The 18,568-nt window shown below is 38.5% G+C and overlaps 1 protein-coding gene across 6 annotated transcripts in view; it reads right to left on the minus strand.

Annotated features, from left to right (window-relative positions):
• Positions 1-15,938, minus strand: part of sec16a (SEC16 homolog A, endoplasmic reticulum export factor) — a 44,575-nt gene extending 28,637 nt beyond the window's left edge. For all 6 annotated transcript variants that reach the window (XM_087300580.1, XM_087300578.1, XM_087300576.1 and 3 more), the window contains exons 1-11: positions 15,805-15,938; positions 9,635-12,626; positions 9,413-9,546; positions 8,947-9,041; positions 8,722-8,860; positions 8,441-8,630; positions 7,662-7,833; positions 3,591-3,733; positions 3,211-3,272; positions 2,972-3,110; positions 48-284 (exon numbers count right to left, since the gene is read on the minus strand). In XM_087300580.1, the coding sequence (XP_087156706.1) occupies positions 48-284; positions 2,972-3,110; positions 3,211-3,272; positions 3,591-3,733; positions 7,662-7,833; positions 8,441-8,630; positions 8,722-8,860; positions 8,947-9,041; positions 9,413-9,546; positions 9,635-12,577 (4,254 nt within the window). In that variant the 5' untranslated portion in view covers positions 12,578-12,626; positions 15,805-15,938. The remainder of the gene's footprint in view (positions 1-47; positions 285-2,971; positions 3,111-3,210; positions 3,273-3,590; positions 3,734-7,661; positions 7,834-8,440; positions 8,631-8,721; positions 8,861-8,946; positions 9,042-9,412; positions 9,547-9,634; positions 12,627-15,804) is intronic.
• Positions 15,939-18,568: the final 2,630 nt, after the last annotated feature.

Here is an 18,568-nt window from a genome sequence, read left to right on the forward strand (position 1 = left end):
GGGAGCCACAGTGAGACATAACTGGAAAAAAAGAGATTTTGTCTTGCCTTCTTGCGGCCAAACAGCAGTAGTTCTCTGAAGCGCTCCGTTTCCTTGCCAATATTTTCAGGCACACCCATGAACGTGTCTGATAGGAGGGACATTTGCCCCATGTCTTCTTCTGCATGCTCTATTGCCTCATTGTTAAAGTCAATGAGATTGGCCTCATTGGGTGATTTTCCTGGCAACCACACAGAGCGATGCTCCTTCAGCAGCAGGTCAGCAATATCTGTACCCACTACGGTCTAAAAGAGACCAAAAAACAAGATAGCATTATATTAACAACATAGAAAAAATTTAATAAATCAACATCATAACAGATAATTAACCAAACATGACACACCCTCTTAGGCTTCTCTGCTTATTAAAGTGTGTGTATGTGTTTTTAACAACAGTTCAAATAAAAATGATCCTCGCACAAGATTACTGAAGAGATCTTCATCCAAACTACATGACCAAAAATGCATGTCAGAAGTTAAAAGCAGCTATAAAATTCTAATACAAAACTGTGGCCTACATGCAACTATTAAATAAGCACTAATTATAATAGTACAAATAGCATTCATCATTGAGAGCGAAAGTAGTACGTTTCCTGCATTCACAACAAAACAAGATTAAAACCATGAAATATGCATGTATGTAAAGCGAAAATAAATCAAAAACACTTATTATGGCATTTGTAATAAATAACAAGAATATACTATAAAACATAACAGGCATATAAACATACAGGACAGTGTATGTGCTTTCTGCCATCTCAGTTTTTATAACTTGAGGGCTCGTCACAAATATGCAAAATTCAACATTTAATAGTCTTTTGCTACTTTCACCTCGGCGCAAGGGTCATTTTGAGGTTTTGCGCCACACTGTTTAAATAGCAAATGCATTTGCGCTCAAATGTGCGCCCATAGGCGTTCTCGTCTAAAAAAGCAGGCGTGTTTTGGTGCGTTGCTATTTTGAGAAACTGTAAATAGTCTGATCTTTAGACCAGAACAAAGTCGGTCTATTGTCTGGCGCAATGTGCGCCTGGCTTACACACTACAAACAAGATGCAGAGCAATACGCAAATATCTTTACATATGAAAAATATATAATATATTAAGGATATATATATAAGGGATATATATAGGATATAAATATAAATGATTAAAATATTACAAAGCATATTAATTTCTAGCTTACATGAATTTATAAACCACTGCCTTCATACTTTCTTCATCTCGGGAGGCTTTTTCAGTTCATTCATGACAATTTGCTTTTGTATAATGTTATTATTATTAGCAGTATTATTTATTATATCCATATTTATATTTGTTTTATTAAAAACAAGCTTAGATTTGCCCACCTGTCAGGTTTTAGACCATATAGGGCATAGCAGGTGTATTTGGAAATAACTCAGTATTTTGACCACACTTTGTTAATATTGTTCATTTATTCGTTTACTAGTAATTAGAACTAAATTTAGAAATAGTTTTGAAACAAATCTTTGCGCTTAACAAACGAAATTGACTATTTTTAGGCTAATTGATGTCTGTGCGTAAAGGTTTCCCTATCCACGAGAGCAAAAGTGAAAGTGAACTTACTTTACGTCATGTGCGCTTATGGCGTGACGCAGCTGGCTCTTAAAGGTAATGAGAGATGAGACTCTGATTGGTTTATTCTCAAAACACACCTATAACTCATTAAGAAAATAAACTCAACCCTTTTAGACCATGCGCCATGGCGCAAAGCGGATTTTCCCGTCCTTAAATTAGCAAAAATGCGTTCTGACATGCCCTGAAAGCGTTTGCGCCTTGCATTTTGCGCATGGACCGTCAAAATAAAGCCCTCTGGCTAAATGATAAATAATATTTCAAGAGTTCACACTTAGCTGATGATTGATAAGTAAATGCGTGATGATTGATAAGGCATGCTGTCCCACCATAGAGCCCTGAGCTCGGAGGATCCTCGAGCCTGGGGATCCCTAACGTTTCATTGGGAGAGAGTCGAGTCTGAGTTCAGGTAGGTTTTAAGAACTCTTCCTGTAATATGCTAGGAAAGAAGGGAAGGAGTCGAGGCAGATTTTTTCAAGACAAAGATGTCTAAGGTAAGGGAATCCGGTTATTTATGTGCGTTCGGATTCATCTGATTGATATATCATGTGTTAGCTAATGCAGGACCAGCCGTGGTCAATCATAAGCACGTGATCCTCTCGAAATTAGTATATAAATAAACTTCACAGAGGCTATAATAAAGGCTTGACGAATCAAAGACAAACAATTGAGTGAACATGGGGAGACAAAATCTTTTTGTTCCATCAATTCTGAAAGCACTAGGTCAGTGTTGCTCAACCCCGTTCCTGGAGGACCACCAGCTCTGCACATTTTCATGTCTCCTTATCCAAACACACCTGATTTAGATCACCAGCTTATTAGCAGAGACTGAAAGACCTGTAACGGGTGTGACAGACAAGAGAGACATCCAAAACATGCAGTGTTTGTGGTCCTCCAGGTACATGGTTGAGAAACACTGCATTAAGTGAACAAATAATAAGTGTAGGTTAAGCCACTGCCAATAAATGTTTGTTTTGGTAATCTTCAATCAAATTTGACAATTTGCCTCTACATTTGAAGTGGTGGGCCTTCTCTGTTGACGTTAGTGTGATGGCATCAGCCACAATATTCTTAACCACGCCCCTCTTACTTTTAGTTTGCTATGAGGGAATGATGCGCAAAAAAAGCACTGCCCCCTACTCCATATTCTGTTTCAGTTGGAAGTATTGAAATAACATATTGAAATAAAAGTCTCAGCAACTTTTAGCTAATGTGGACTTTAATGCTGGCGAATTCTGGAGTAGTGTAAATGCACGGCACAACCATAGTAAATCCTGTGCATTTTAAAATAAAGAGCCCTAGTGCAAGCAATGCATTAGCTTGGCCTATCAAACACTCACCCCATTCTGGCGACACAGCAGCACAATGAACTCCCAGATGAGGTAGGCGGAGTCTTTGTCGATGAGGTCATCGTTTCGCAAACACTCTTGGGCTTTGTTCTGAGCAAACTTCATGACATCCACCTTATGAGTCTCCTCTCTGTGGACACACACAAAAGATTGTTTGACAGTATACGTGGCTCTTACAGGGTCAGATTATACACGTGCAAGCTTTTATTTGGTAAGGGAAGGATACTTACTTGACCAGCGGGCCTGGGAATGAACGCATGTCTGACTGCTCTGGAGAATCCTGCAGGAGCGTCTGGAAAAGCATCACAACCAAGATATTAGACGCATGTAATGTAACTGAAATCATTGTGAAAGTATTTAAAACTAATTATGAAAAGCAAAACTACATGGAGTAACATTGAGAGGCACTGTGGTAAAAATGTACCTAGATATAAACATATGCGCAAAATGAAACTCAATCAGCTGAACGACACAACTTCTTTGTAGAGGTATTGATTTTAAATGCAGGTATTGTAGTTAAGAAAGATCTAGTTTTTTAACTAAAACCCTTATAGTTTGAGATATAACAATGTCGAGAACTTTTGATTTATATCGCAGTGTATTTTTTTACCTCCATACTGTGGATTTCTACTAGTGTGGGCTGACCAGCAGAGGGCAGGTTGGGTTGGACGAGGATCAGCTGACCAGCTGGACCAAAACGAGCACAACGATGAGGAATAGAAAACTTCTCCGGGGTCAACGGTCTTGGAGGAGCTGTGAAGGGAAAGGGAGGGAAAAAAAAAATGGAAAAAAAGACAATTCATAGTTATTTCAATTCCCAACTAATTTTAGTGAAACAAAATGAAGAGCATACGTATTGTAAAGCAAACTTTTGTGTTTAATTCTTACATAGAATGCAGGGCCACACTTATGCCAAGCTGAAGGTCACAAAAGTTACCAAAAAAATTTTTTTTTATAAAATATACATATGCTTCCTTTAAATAAATACTATATAAAAAACACTGTATTTAACCCTTTAACTGCAGTGTTAATTTTGTCAATGAAATGGCTTGACAAAGAGAAACTTCACTGTAAAAAATTTGGGGTCCCAGAGAATCGATTTCTGTTAGGACAACATGAATTAGGTTAACTTATTTACAAATTTAAGAGGATTGAACATAAAATAATTAAGTTGTCCTTCAAAAAAACCTCAACAATTGTGTTGATTTAGCTCATTTAAACAAGCAGTTTGAAAAAAAAAATAAATAAATAATAATAAAAAAAAAAATATATATATATATATATATATATATATATATATATATATATATATATATATATATATATATATATATATATATATATATATATTAGGGATGTGCGGAGCAGCCGGTATTTGTATTTGTTGAGGGGGGAAAAGTATTTGTATTTGTATTTGTATTTGTATTCGAGTAAAATTCAAAATGGCGCAAAAATATATATTTTTTCTATTACACTTCTAGTTTACGTTATAGTGAAAGTATTGTTTAATTATACCCATTATATAAATTATAGACATGCAATATTGGCTGTTGTTTTTGAACATGTGACAAGAAATGTCATTGAAAAGAAAATAACATATAAGCCATTATTTCATCCATGGTTAAACCAACAACTAATAAAATACCATTGTGAATATTATGAATCCCACCACCACCGTTCTTGTTGAAGGACACTGAATAGACAGAATAAAAACAAATAATACTTCAAAAAACCGTTCTTCTTCTGAAAGAACTTCTTTCCAATTGACAGAATTCCAAAAACTAATATTAACTAAATAAATCTAAATAAACCCCTGCCTGGGAGATGTGGCAGAACAAAAGTATTCTATATAATACTAAAAGATACAGCCCTGCTATTATCATCTGCCTGCCACAAAAAAGACACAAAGTTTTTTTTTTTTTTATGTTTGAAACTGACTTGCTGGGGCATATATATATATATATAAACTAAAATATATAAAAAAAAAAAAAATATATATATATATATATATTAGGGATGTGCGGAGCAGCCGGTATTTGTATTTGTATTTGTATTTGTTGAGGGGGGAAAAGTATTTGTATTTGTATTTGTATTTGTATTTGTATTTGTATTCGAGTAAAATTCAAAATGGCGCAGAAATATATATTTTTTCTATTACACTTCTACTTTACGTTATAGTGAAAGTATTGTTTAATTATACCCATTATATAAATTATAGATATGCAATATTGGCTGTTGTTTTTGAACATGTGATAAGAAATGTCATTGAAAAGAAAATAACATAGAAGCCATTATCTCATCCATGGTTAAACCAACAACTAATAAAATACCATTGTGAATATTATGAACCCCACCACCACCGTTCTTGTTTAAGGACACTGAATAGACAGAATAAAAACAAATAATACTTAAAAAAACTGTTCTTCTTCTGAAAGAACTTTTTTCCAATGGACAGAATTCCAAAAATAAGCTAAATAAATCTAAATAAAACCCTGCCTGGGAGATCTGGCAGAACAAAAGTATTCTATATAATACTAAAAGATACAGCCCTGCTATTAACATCTGCCTGCCACAAAAAAAGACACAAAGTTTGTTTGTTTGTTTATTTAGAGATATCTGCAAATATTTTTCAATGGAAGTCAATGGAGGAATATGACTAGTCAGTCATAATATATTTGCAGATATTTCCAATCTGAATTATAATTATGACAAGTCAAAATATAATTAGAGATATCTCTAAATATATTTATGGATAGTCTGAACAAGGTTTAAATGCTAAAACGGCTTGCCATACGCACAGTGGCACAGTGGAGATTTCTCTAGTTATATCGTTTCAGTCGTTTGTTATGCAGTGACATGCAGTCAAATATTTCGCCAAACAGTCCTTAGGGATGCGGTGACACGCAGTCAGATATTTTACCGGACAGATCCGCCACTTTTGGCGCGCATAAACAATCATAAAGCTCTCGTGCTGCAGGAAGGAGGAGGTCTGCTGAAGGCGCGCAGCTGACGTGCAGTGAGAGGTTTGCGTCTTTAATAAACTACGGCAGTTTGCGATCACTGAACAGTAAGAATGATTAATAAATCCATATGAAACAGTCCCTTAAAAGTCACGTCTCGCTTTCAGTTTCGGGCTTTGGCGCGTTTTGCACTGAGCGTCTCTCTCTCTCTCTCTCTCTCTCTCTCTCTCTCTCTCTCTCTCTCTCTCTCTCTCTCACTCACTCACTCACTCACTCACGCGGGCATGCACTGTGGTCTCATGAGGAAACGCTGCTTTTTGATATAGTGTTTTTCTTGCTCCCGAATACAAATAATTTTTCAAGTATTTGTTCGAATCAAGTATTCGTAAAAACACGCTATTCGTGCCCTTCCGAATACCGTATTCGGGTTCGGCTCCACCCTTAATATATATATATATATATATATATATATATATATATATATATATATATATATATATATATATATATATATATATATTAGGGGTGTAACGATATTAAAACCGAACAGAAATATCGCGATACACCAACCACGATACGTATCGCGAAACTCTTGTGGCGTACCACGGTACTCTCACGCCCCCTGCTGCCCATTGTTGAGGTTGACGTCACTTGTCTCTAACTAATTGAACCAATTTAAACACATCTTTAATATCATATTTGATTAAATTGTTTTAGTAATGATGAGGATTTGTTCTAAATATTATATTCTAAAGTTAGTATTTTAGAGCATGTTATGTCATGTGACTTGAGTATGCATCACACTCGTTACTACTGGACGCAGGATGGCTGCTTCACATAGTACTGAGATTGCAGATCCCCCAGACACATTTAAGTCATCTGTGTGGAAACATTTTGGTTTTCCAGTTGAGTACAGGAATAGAATTCGTGTCGTAGACAAAGCGCCTGCCTGTCTCAACTGTTTCACGAAACTTACTTGTAAGGAAAAACATTTAAAAAGTGTGGTAATTTCACAATGTGAGGGTGTAAGCAACAGAACTGCCAACAAAAACAACATCCCAAATCACATACTTATGCACTATTCTACGCCATTTTGTAGTATAAATAGTGTAAGTAGTGCGTTCACACTGAAAACTCTAAAAATATTAAGTGCACTTTAATTACTCGGACGATGCACTCATTTAACTAGTAAAATGAAGTGTGGAATGGACACTTAATGCACTCAATGCCCGCAGTTTTGCTCACGTAACGAAAGGGGCAGAGCTTTCGAGTGCACATGTTGGATTACTTTATTTATTTTGGATTGTGAAAGCTAAATTCTCCTATGAGAATGATCATAGCGCCTTCAATGGTGAATGCGGGTTTACTCATGGCAGGTATTATTTGGTAGTTTGGTCATTTATTTCACTGATTTGGCGACCATCAAACATCATCAGTAAAACAGTTTGAATTTCTGCTTAGTAAAAAATAAATTGTGTTCCATTTCATACTATGCTGTTGAGTGAGTGAGTGCATAAGTACATAGCGTATAAGTGCATAGTGTGCCATTTGGGACGCTGGAACAGTTTATGCATTAGCAAAATAAATTAGCAATGTTAGCAAAATACAAGCTAAAATATAACATATTGTCAATTATACAGTCAAGCAACAAACCTCATAATCCAGCTAAAATAGTAAAAAGCTTTTGATCACTATTTTTTGTGTTTGTGTTGTATACATACGCTGTTCTGGTGCAGACCAGGTGTTGTCAGCAGAATTATAAGGATCCTGACCATAATTCACAGTATCTGAAGGGTTAGGATACTGACTGTAGGTGTAATCTGCTGGAAGAGTGGTGCCAGTGGCATCGTAGGCTGCGCTGACCAAGTCTGGTTGACTCCTGTAAACCTGACTCTGCAGAAGGAAGAAGATCCTGTTATGAACACTATGCAGATTTGTTTGTTTTTTACTGCAACATCAGCAACTTATGGCTACTTTTATGGGAACATTAACATCGATAAAAACATTTCGTATAACAATAAGAACTTTAATATTCAATGAGATATGATAAAAAAAAAAAACATTTACCATTAAACACATTCAATATGATTTTTTCAGTTAAAAATAGAATCAATAACTTACTTTTTTTTTCTGGGCATACATTTTTTAAAAAAATCAATCAACATACAGTACAGAAATCTTATCTAGTAGTCTATAAAATTTCACATTCTATTAAAATATGCTTTATGCTGAGGGAGGCTTGATGTTGGTGGTGCATCATTCGTAGAGTCATTCCTAGAGTTAACCAATCTAGTATAAACAGTTTGGTCATGCCTGGTCTCAGATTAAATTTAGGGAGTATACTTTCATATATAACTCATTATTAGTACAGTTTTCCCATCCCACTTGCCATTTTTCGCATATATACTAAAGAATTTTAGGTTTCAGATAGGAATTAAACGTTCTGTCAATTAACATTACGCAGATAAATCCACTAAATCACATACATACATACACACACCTGTTGTGACCGTGAGCTGAAGCTACTACGTCGACTGTGTGATGAATGCACACTGTGTGCTGATTGTTCACTGTGAACCGAACGCCGGTCAAAATCATCAGCATATGGGTCACGTCTCCGAGAGTCATCGTCAAAGCTGGAGTCATAACCAGGGTAATATCGCCATGGATCGTCATACCCTTCCCTTCCCCTAGTGACGATTACCAAGAAAAGTGTTCATATGCAAAAACTAAAAGTATTAATAATAATAAAAGATGAATTGCATGAGTGCCTGCGAGTACCTGTTTTGATATTGTTGGTTGTAATACGCCTCTCCTCCTCTGTAACCATCTTGGTTATAATACCATCCATACATTTGATCATAGTATGCTTTGTAGCGTGGATCATAAGCAGCATTGGGATCATACCACCTGCTCCTATCTAAATACACACAAACACCCACAAAATAAGCAAAAGAATATAGAATACATAGAAGGCAGAGATTTGTAGCACTTAAGAGTCTTTACCTCCATAGGCATCGTATTGTCTCTTATAGTAGTTTGCATAGTATTCGTCATAGGCACTACGGCTGGATCTTGAAAAGTCTTCTTGATACCCCTGTCTAAGATTAGAGGAAAAAACTAAAACATTGGTTTCAGAGTAATTTTAGACAAGTGCACACTACCAAAAATCACTAAATGGCATACAGTTCAAGTGCTGTATTAAAAAGCCTTTCTGTGAATATAATGTTTTTGCAGAAAATCAATAATCCTACTTATGATAAACAGCTAGTAAGCACTGGTATGCAAGCATAGCGATGGTATCGACTGATTAAATTCTCCATTCGTGATAAGAACAATGTAATCAGCAACGTCAGGGGAATAGTACAGAAATTTGCTCTCAAATCAAACCAAGAAATCAAAGTGTAAAAACAAAAATCTGACAAAAATCTCAAATCATTAGAAAGTGAGTGAATGTGGAACAAGCCCTCACCTTGAGCTGGGCCTGTCAGAGTATTGACTGGTTCTAGAGCTTGGCCTCTCTGGTTGGCGTTCAGCCTCCCGATAGCCAGGATTCTGTCCATCATACCATACGTATCGAGGATCGCCTCTACGGTAGGGATCATCCTACAAAAAACAAACAAACATGTTGATACAAAATGTGGTAGGAATTGGATTCTTTATATGGAAATGTACTGGTCATTACATCATGCACCTGATAATAATTTTGAGATCTGGGATCCACAGGATACTGCGGTGGGTATGGTACTCTTCCATCCTGGTACTCCGGGTAGGCTCCTGGGTAGTACCCTGGGTAACCTGGACCAGGGGGCATGGCAGGAGGAACCCCATAACCTGATTGACTACCTAGAGATGAAGGAGGCCTTTGAGGTTCTTGAGGTGGTTGGGTGGTAGAGTTTCCAGATTGGGGTGGGTAAGGAGGTGGTTGGGAAGATCCAGGTCCAGTAGGAGGGGCGCCAGGATGTGTTGGAGGGGCCTGTGGAGGAGGCTGGTTTTGAGCTGGAGGTGGATGGGAGTTCAGAGTCTGATTATTGTCAAGTTGGTTGCTAGAGGGTAATGGGGGGTTGGAGTTCTGCTGATGGGACAGAGAATCAGTGTCAGACTGTCCCCCCTGCTGTGCATCTTTGGTGACCTGCAGGTAAAAGCCAGGTGTGTTGTTTACCAAGCCTGCAGGATGGGTTGATTGAGAGACAGCTGGGACTGATGTGACCTGATTTGTAGACTGTGGCTGATGCATAGAAAAATCAAGCAGCTGATAATTTGAAGGTTGGTTGTGATTGGTGGAGGCAGCTGAAGAAGGCGGAGCTTGAGTAGCAGAAGGCGGAAGAAATTGGCTATCACCTTTAAGAGACTGGGCCCTTGAGAGGTTTGGTCGGGCTGCCTGACCATCGTTGGCCTCTCGCGTTAGATTCAAGACACCTTGAGCTGAGGAAGAACTGAAGTTTACTGGTGTCTGAGAAAAAAGAAGTGGTGGCTGATTTGTTGGAGGAGAATTCTGAGGCATTTGATTGGTCAATGAAGATTGAGGATGTGGGTGAACAGGTGCTGCTTTCTCTTGAGGACTTGGCAGAATTGATGGTTGTAAGAGATTTTGGGATGAAATCAAACTGTAATTAGAGGAAGGTGGCGCAATTAAGACGGGCTGGTTCAGAGCCTCTTCTGGAGGTGAGGTCACAAGCAAGGAGGCATATCCCAGACTTGCCTGAGGTGTAGAGTCTGGAGGAATCTCAAGGTTTTCAGAGGGAGGTTGTGGATCTGGCCTAGCTGGATGCAGATCAAGTGGCCCATCTTCTGGTGGCTGAATTACTTCAGATGGATGTGCTGGAACAAATGTTGCAGTCAGAGACGGTGCTGCAGGGGCTAACAGTATGTTAGCACTTAGACTGGCAGTGTCATTTTGAGCCCAGAGTGCAGTTGCAGGACTTTCGATGGGGCGTCGTGCCCCCTGAGCTCGAGATGAGGGTCGGCGTTCTGATAAGTAAATAGTCTCCAAGTTATCTGGAGGATGCTCTAAATTGCCAGGCTGCATGTCACGTCCACCCTTTTCCATGACCACACGTGCACGATCAACTTCAGCAGGTCGAACTCCTACACCATGTGAACGAACAGGCTCAAATGAGGAATTTGCACTTGCCTGGAACACACCAACTGGTTTAGGTGGACTAGGAGTTGGGAAAGTAGGGCTTGCCTCTGCAGCTGGGTTAGAGTCTATTTGTTCAAAGTATCCACCAGTTGAGGGATGCAGTGGAGGGTGATCAGGTGGACGAGGACTCTCCTGTTGGATAAATGTTCCCACTACTTGTTGTCTACGAGGGACATGACCCCCACTGTGAGCACCGTGTCCACTACTGTGACTGACATTACTGTAGCTGGATGATACACTTGCAGAGCGGGCAAGGCGAGGAGCAGAGTCTGGTGTCTCCAAGTTAGGTCCCCCCTCAAAGGCATGACTTGGAGGTGGCTCACTAGGCAGAACTTCCTGGTTTGGAACACATTCCAGATTCTCCACTGAATCACTTGGTCCTGTCCCAGCTCGTATGTTACCACTGTCATTCAAATAGGGACCAGAGAATTCTGTTGTTGAATGGAGAGGTTGATGAATTCCATTTACACGCCCCTCCCCTGTTAGAGTTTCTTCATTTTCAACATCATTTCCCCCAAAAAACATTGACAGAGTTCCTGAGTCACTAGGGACTTCAGAGTAGGGGACATGGTAGGCACGCTGAGATGGATCCTGTGGGTTCTGATTGAACCATGGCTCAGAGGGTCCGCCTGACTGACTGAAATAGTTATGAGCAGGGAAGTGGGAGTTCTGTTGATAAGTTGCAGCAGGGCCACTAACATTTGGTTGAGCTGACTGAAATTGATTTTGAGATTGTGTCAAAGGTGGGGCTGTGAGAGGAGAAGTTAAAGGGGGTGGGGCTGTAAGGGGAGAAGGTACAGGAGGTGGGGCTAAAAGAGGAGAGGGTCCAGGGTGTGGGGCTTGAGCTTGGAAAGGCTGAGATAAGAGATCACTAGTTGGCTGAAAGTAGTTTTGAACAGAAGGTGGTCTGCTTCCATGTTCAGGCACCCAGTGTGAAGGTAAGGGAGGGGTTGGCTGGGAATGAAAAGGAGCCTGGGACTGAACTGGAGGTGTTGGGGTAGTGGAGGGAGGATGTGATGTACTAGGAATTAAAGGAGGAGCAGGGTTAGGCAATTGTGCAATATAGGGGATTGGTTCTTGGGAACTGAAGTATCCTGCTTCTGCAGGAGGAGGGATAGAGCTTGATCCAGGCCGTGAGGGAACGGGCTGTGGTGTAAAAATTCTTGGTGGTGGGCCAGGTGAGGCTGCCTGTGCAGGTCCTGGTGGTGGCCCTTGTGGTGGAGCTGTTGGGTTGAACCCTGGCAAGGGAGGACTTTGCATAGGAATTGGGTTGCTGTTTGTGGGTGGAGCTTGGCTGCTCCCTGCCATAGGTGAAAAATTTTGTCTCCCAAAGGCAAAAGGATCAGTCACTGGCATTGTGGAAGGGGCAGCCGGTGTCATAGCAGATGCCGCCCCATGTTTATGGGGTCTGTTTCTTCTGAATGAATTGGGGCCTCCAGAAGGAGGTGGAGGTCCACTTGCTCCAGGAGGAGTTGTTCGAGGAGGGGGCTGCATTATGTACACTCACAGGTCTCCACAGTGTGTATACCAACTGGCAGTCTCCCTATAGAAGTGAAAAACAGATGCATGTCATATATCAGTAGAAATTTTGCATTTGGAAACTTATCAATTTGGCAATTATCAACATGCACCCCGAGAGTAAAATCATGTGCTGTGAGGGTGTCAGCACAGGGGCCACCTCAATAAAATAACAAAACTAGCCCACAAAACAAAACACTTCACCAAATCATTAAACAAATAGATGGTTTTACACAGCAGTTTATTTTTATTGCCAGTTTATTTTATGAGTAAAGTGATTAATTGTGTAAATGGCATCAATAAGTTTCTCCTTCTGTACACAAAGATCATCACACCATATAATATTCATAACCCTTATGATGAGCAGGTTTAAAGACAGCACTACTCTACTATGTTGGCACATGAACAGTCACCATGATAGAAACCTGACCACAAGCACACAGTGGGCAGAGTGCAAGAAATGTGCATTAAGTTACATTGAACTTTGAAACCTGTCTGAGATTTTTCTTAAGCAGGGGGCCTCTGCAAGTGCATACTTTAATCTACTACCACAGGGAACAAAAATGTCTCTGTTATGAAATTGCAGCATTTATTTACATTTTTTCATAAAAAATGTAAATGATTCCTGAAGAATGACAACATGTCATGCAATTTGTTATAGAGGTAAAGTTGGTTTTCAGATCCGCACATTCATTCAATGTCAACTTGTGACATGTTCCCTATAGTGTTTACTATGGTACTTTGAATATTCGGTTTGAAATCAGATGCAAGTGTGACTCCAAACAACATCAGCACTATTAAGTTTACTATGAACAATGTTATACTTTCAAAGTCATTAGCTGCTATAATGTTTTGACTATTTAAAAATAGCAAAGAATACTTTTACGAAATTATATTGGTAAGGAGAAAGTCTGGAGGTTCTATTTTGACGATCCATGCACAAAATCTAAAGCGCAGGGCATAAAAGCAATAAGGGTGAGTCAGAAAGAATTCACTTTTGCTATTTTAAGGACGGAAAAATCCACTTTGCCCCATGGCACATGGTCTAACAGGGTTGAGCTTGTTCTCTTAATGAGTTAGAGGGGTGTTTTGAGAATAAACCAGTCAGAGTCTCATCTCCCATTCCCTTTAAGAGTCAGTTGTGCGCCATAGCGCATTTGCTATTTACATGGTGGACTTCGTAAGTGGAAAAACTGAACACTTCACTAGAAAGAAAACAGTTAAACAGAGCATCTACAGCGCAAGAATGAGAGATGAGCCTCCTCATTCTTTAGTTTCACTTTCACTCTCGTGGATAGAAAAATGTGTTGTACACACAGACATCCATTAGCCTACATAATTAATTTTGTTTGTTAAGCGCAAAGATTTGTTTCAAAACTATTTCTAAATTCAGTTTTAATTTCCAGCAAACAAATAAATGAACAATAATAACAAAGTGTGGTCAAAAAACTGAGTTATATCCAAATACACATGCTGTGCCCCATATGGTCTAAAACCTGACAGATGGACAAATCTAAGCTTGTTTTTAATAAAACAAATATAAATATGTATATAATAAATAAAAATACTACTAATAATAATAGCATTATACAAAAGCAAGTTATTATAAATAAACTGAAAAAAGCCTCCCTGAGAAGAAGGCATGAAAGTATGGTTTTTATATTTATGTAGGCTAGAAAGGAATATTTTTTTGTAATATTTTAATTCTTTATCATTTTTAAAGATATCTGCGTATTGCTGTACATCCAGTGTGTATTAAGCAGAGTGTAAGTGAGGCGAACAAATAACCCACTTTGCGCTAGACTATAGACCTGCTTTGATCTGGTCTATTGAACAGTGTATTTTAGTTCCTCAAAATAGCAACATGCCAGCAATGTGTCTCAACACGCCTTCCTTTTTAGACCAGAATGCCTATGGGTGCACATATGCGCGCAAATGCATTTGCTATTTAAACAGCGTGGCGCAAAACATCAAAACGACTCTTGCGCCAAGCTGAAACTAGCAAACAACAACTGCGTCGCGCCTTGCACCTCATTGCGCCGGGTGTGTAATAGGGCCCTATATGTGTGAATATAAAAGCAACTTTACCTCAATCAATTTGTTTTATAAACAAATAAAACATTGTTTTTAGAAATGTAAAGTATTTACATGTACACATGAATTCCTTTATGGTTCCTTTTTGCAGAGTTGAAATCTAGACAAAGGATGGCAACTATGGCGACTCTCAAATATAAGTTAGTTTTGTGTAGTATTGCATTGACCAATCCATATAGTCCAAAAAGTAGTATATAAACCTATTAAAAATTTGCAATGTATAATTTTCTGGAATTATATTATAAGGAGAAACTCTGAATATGCAAATATAAAAGCAAATTTACCTCAATTACATACTGCACACCATCACTGATTCTGTCTTAGCTTTTGTTATTATAAGTCACAAAACACTCAGCTGTAAAACTGGCCTTAATACAAAGCCCAATGCTTAATGAGTCAAATTTGAAGCTACTATATAACTGTTTAATTGTGTTACCACGAATTGGAATACTATTATTTTACATTTACAGGACTTTCTGTTTCAGCTGCAGTGATTTGAGCTAAGATGACAGATAACACTCTCTCCCCTGGTGAGAATAAAAAAGATGTTATACAATAACTGTAGTAAAAAGTGAAACAAAAATGCACATATATGGTAGGAATACTGCAATATGCTGCATTATATCCGGCTATAAGGCGGACACGTTTAGCGCCCCTCACTGGATTTACCATCTGATGTCACATCCTGCTCTTTAATTCCTGTCTCTTTAACTTTATCAGCAAATACGCTTAAACAGAGTTTGAATAAATGAATTTAAAACGTACACAAAAACCCACATGCTATTCCTGTGAACCGTACAGCTTAATATAAGCGGACAAAACTGTCAAAACAAAACACTATGAACTTACAAGTTAGCAAAAGGCAAAAAGCAGCAGGTAAGCAACAGTGTAACCATCCAATGAAGCCAGCGTCTACACGATAACATTTCAGAATGTCACGTGAACAAACACAAAGGAAGAAGTATTATAAATGTAAACAGAGGATGTAAGGAATTACAGGTGACAGCTGACTGGGCCACTAGCCGCTAGCATGCTAACATTTCTAGTTAATCCCTCGAACCACAGAATGCTCTAGACACAATCATACAGCCCCACACTTTATCTCTTACCCGTTATCTTCCAGTCGAGATGCCTGAATACAAACAAAACTCAACACGAGCGCGGCTGGAGTTTAGTTTCTCAGAAAAGTGCAGGACACCGCGGCTGACACTTGTCCGCCATCTTGGCCGAGCGCGTCCTGCTTGGCGACGTGTACATGTGACGTAACCGATGGTTCCCGTTTGACCACGCCTCTTGTATGATATAAAATAAAACACTTCATGGTCAGTCTCCACAATCGGCTTAGAAGTTGAACGTATTTTTTGTTGAAATGTAGTTTTTAAAAGTATTGTGGTCTTCTACGTTTAGTTTATTGCTGATTTTATAAATAAATAAACGCTCATCAAACTGGCCTACAGCTCAATGCCGCCCCCTCTTGATCTCAGTGTGTAATTGACACATAAACAAAATTGAGCAAGCGGTCCAAGGTTTATTGTCCAAAGTGGAGATTTTTGTAGTCATTCTCCTCAAATTTCTATGAAGCGTTATATTTAAGCACTAATATTTGCTGCATTAGCTTGTCGGATGGTGATCATAACCATACTTTTTGATAAAGCAATTTTGTCATTGCTTACCATACTATTTTACCACAAAATGTTTATTTACAAATGTGCATTTACTGTAAGCTATTAGAGTATTATAAATAATGTTGTGTGATTAGAGCTTTTAATTAAAAAAAAAAAACTTATTTTTAAATTACACATGTATTATCATGCATCATTAAAGACAATTATGGAATCTGTTAAAACTATTTAAAAACCAACTAAAACTTATTAAAAGGTAATAAGGTAAATGGTAGGTAAATGAATAACTCAAGAGGCCTGTTATCACTACAGTTTAATAATGTTGTAACTTTAAAAAATTAAACTTGCTGATTACATTAAAACTTTTAAGTTGCCAGAAAAATGTTATCAAGTTTTCACAACAGGAAAATATTGATAACTACATCAACTTAAAAAAAATGCATGTTAACAAATATGTAAATATATATATATGTCAGTTTAAAACAATATTTAACTTGTAGCAAAGAAATTGGGTTGATAACTTAATTTTGCCAAACTAATGGAGTTGTTTAGTATTTTTAAGTCCACACACTGATGTTTTTTTTATACTGTTTATATAGGACAGTACATGTTTTTGTTTTGTAAAACACTAAAAACTGTGGTTTAAAACAAAACAAAATGTTGTTAAGCTTATTTCTTACTCTACAAAAAAAATATTGTGAGCTAAAACAAAACATTTCTTAAGATTTTTTTTGAGAAATGTAATTGTCATATGTTCAATCTAGCCAAAAAGACAATGAATGAATGAATGATTATCATTCTGAAATAAATATATTTGGGTGTCACGGTGCCTGAGTGGTTAGCACGGTCGCTTCACAGCAAGAAAGTTGCTGGTTTGAGTCCCGGCTGGACCGGTTGGCATTTCTGTAGTGTTTGCATGTTTTCCCTGTGTTGGTGAGTTTACTCCAGGTGTCATCTCACAGAAAAGAATAAAGGCCGCTGGTTCAAGTCTCAGCTGGGCCAGTTGGCGTTTCCGGGTGCTCCGGTTTCCACAGTCCAAATACATGCACTATATGTGGATTAGGTCATCTAAATGGGTCGTAGTGTATGAGTATATGGGTGAATGAGTGTGTATGGGTGTTTCCCAGTATTGGATTGCAGCTGGAAGGGCATCCGCTGTGTAAATTATATGTCAAAATAGTTGGTGGTTCATTCCGCTGTGGCGACCACTAAAAAAAGAGACTACTAACATACTAACTAAACTGACATACTAACACTTGGTACAGTTGCCTTGAACCGTGCCAAAGCATGATTGTCCCCCTCCCCTCCCCCGACGGCCAGCACTCACACTGCATTTTGCCTTCAGAACATTGCTCAGCACAGTGGAGATTACTTTAGTTATACTGTTTTAGTGGTTTGGGATGCAGTGACATGCAGTTAAACATTTTGCCGAACAGATCCACTACTTTTTACGCTCATAAATCCTCCTGCTGCAGTTATTAAGAGGTTTGCTGAAGGTGCAGCTAACTTAAACCTTCGTCTTTAAAAAACTATGACAGTTCGTGTTCAGTGAAAAGTAAGATAAATATATTCATATGAAACAGTCCCTTAAAAGTCACGGCTCATCTTCAGTTTCGGGCTCAGGCACGCTTTGCACTCACACTACAAGCATACCACACCAAAGCCCACCTTAACCCGAACTCTTCCAACCGAGCCAGGGTCAGCCAACTGAAACGCGCATGAGCTTAATTCAGAGCACTCACACTTGTCAAACGAACCGGGAAACGCAGCTGGACATGGTTCTGATAGCGTAGCGCGAGTGCACCCGAAGCCAAAGGAAAATGAATTACATTTACATTTAGTCATTTAGCAGACGCTTTTATCCAAAGCGACTTACAAATGAGGACAAGGAAGCAATTTACACAACACAACCAAGAGCAACAATGAATAAGTGCTATAGGCAAGTTTCACGTCTGTAAAGTCTAAGAAGGGAAGTATTAGTAGTATTAGTTTTTTTTTTTTTTTTTTTTTGGTACAGTTAGTGTGATATTCAGAGAGGCAATTGCAGATTAGGAAGTGTAGTGGAGACTAAATAGTTGAGTTTTTAGTCGTTTCTTGAAAGTAGCGAGTGACTCTGCTGTTCTGATGCAGTTAGGGAGTTCATTCCACCAACTGGGCAGATTGAACGCGAGAGTTCACGAAAGTGATTTCTTCCCTCTTATGAATAAAATAAAAATCCCAAAACTGAGAGATAATGCACATATGTCAGCAA

This window comes from Danio rerio, chromosome 21 (genome assembly GCF_052040795.2).
Source record: "Danio rerio strain M-AB ecotype USA chromosome 21, GRCz13ab, whole genome shotgun sequence".
Taxonomy (NCBI): domain Eukaryota; kingdom Metazoa; phylum Chordata; class Actinopteri; order Cypriniformes; family Danionidae; genus Danio; species Danio rerio.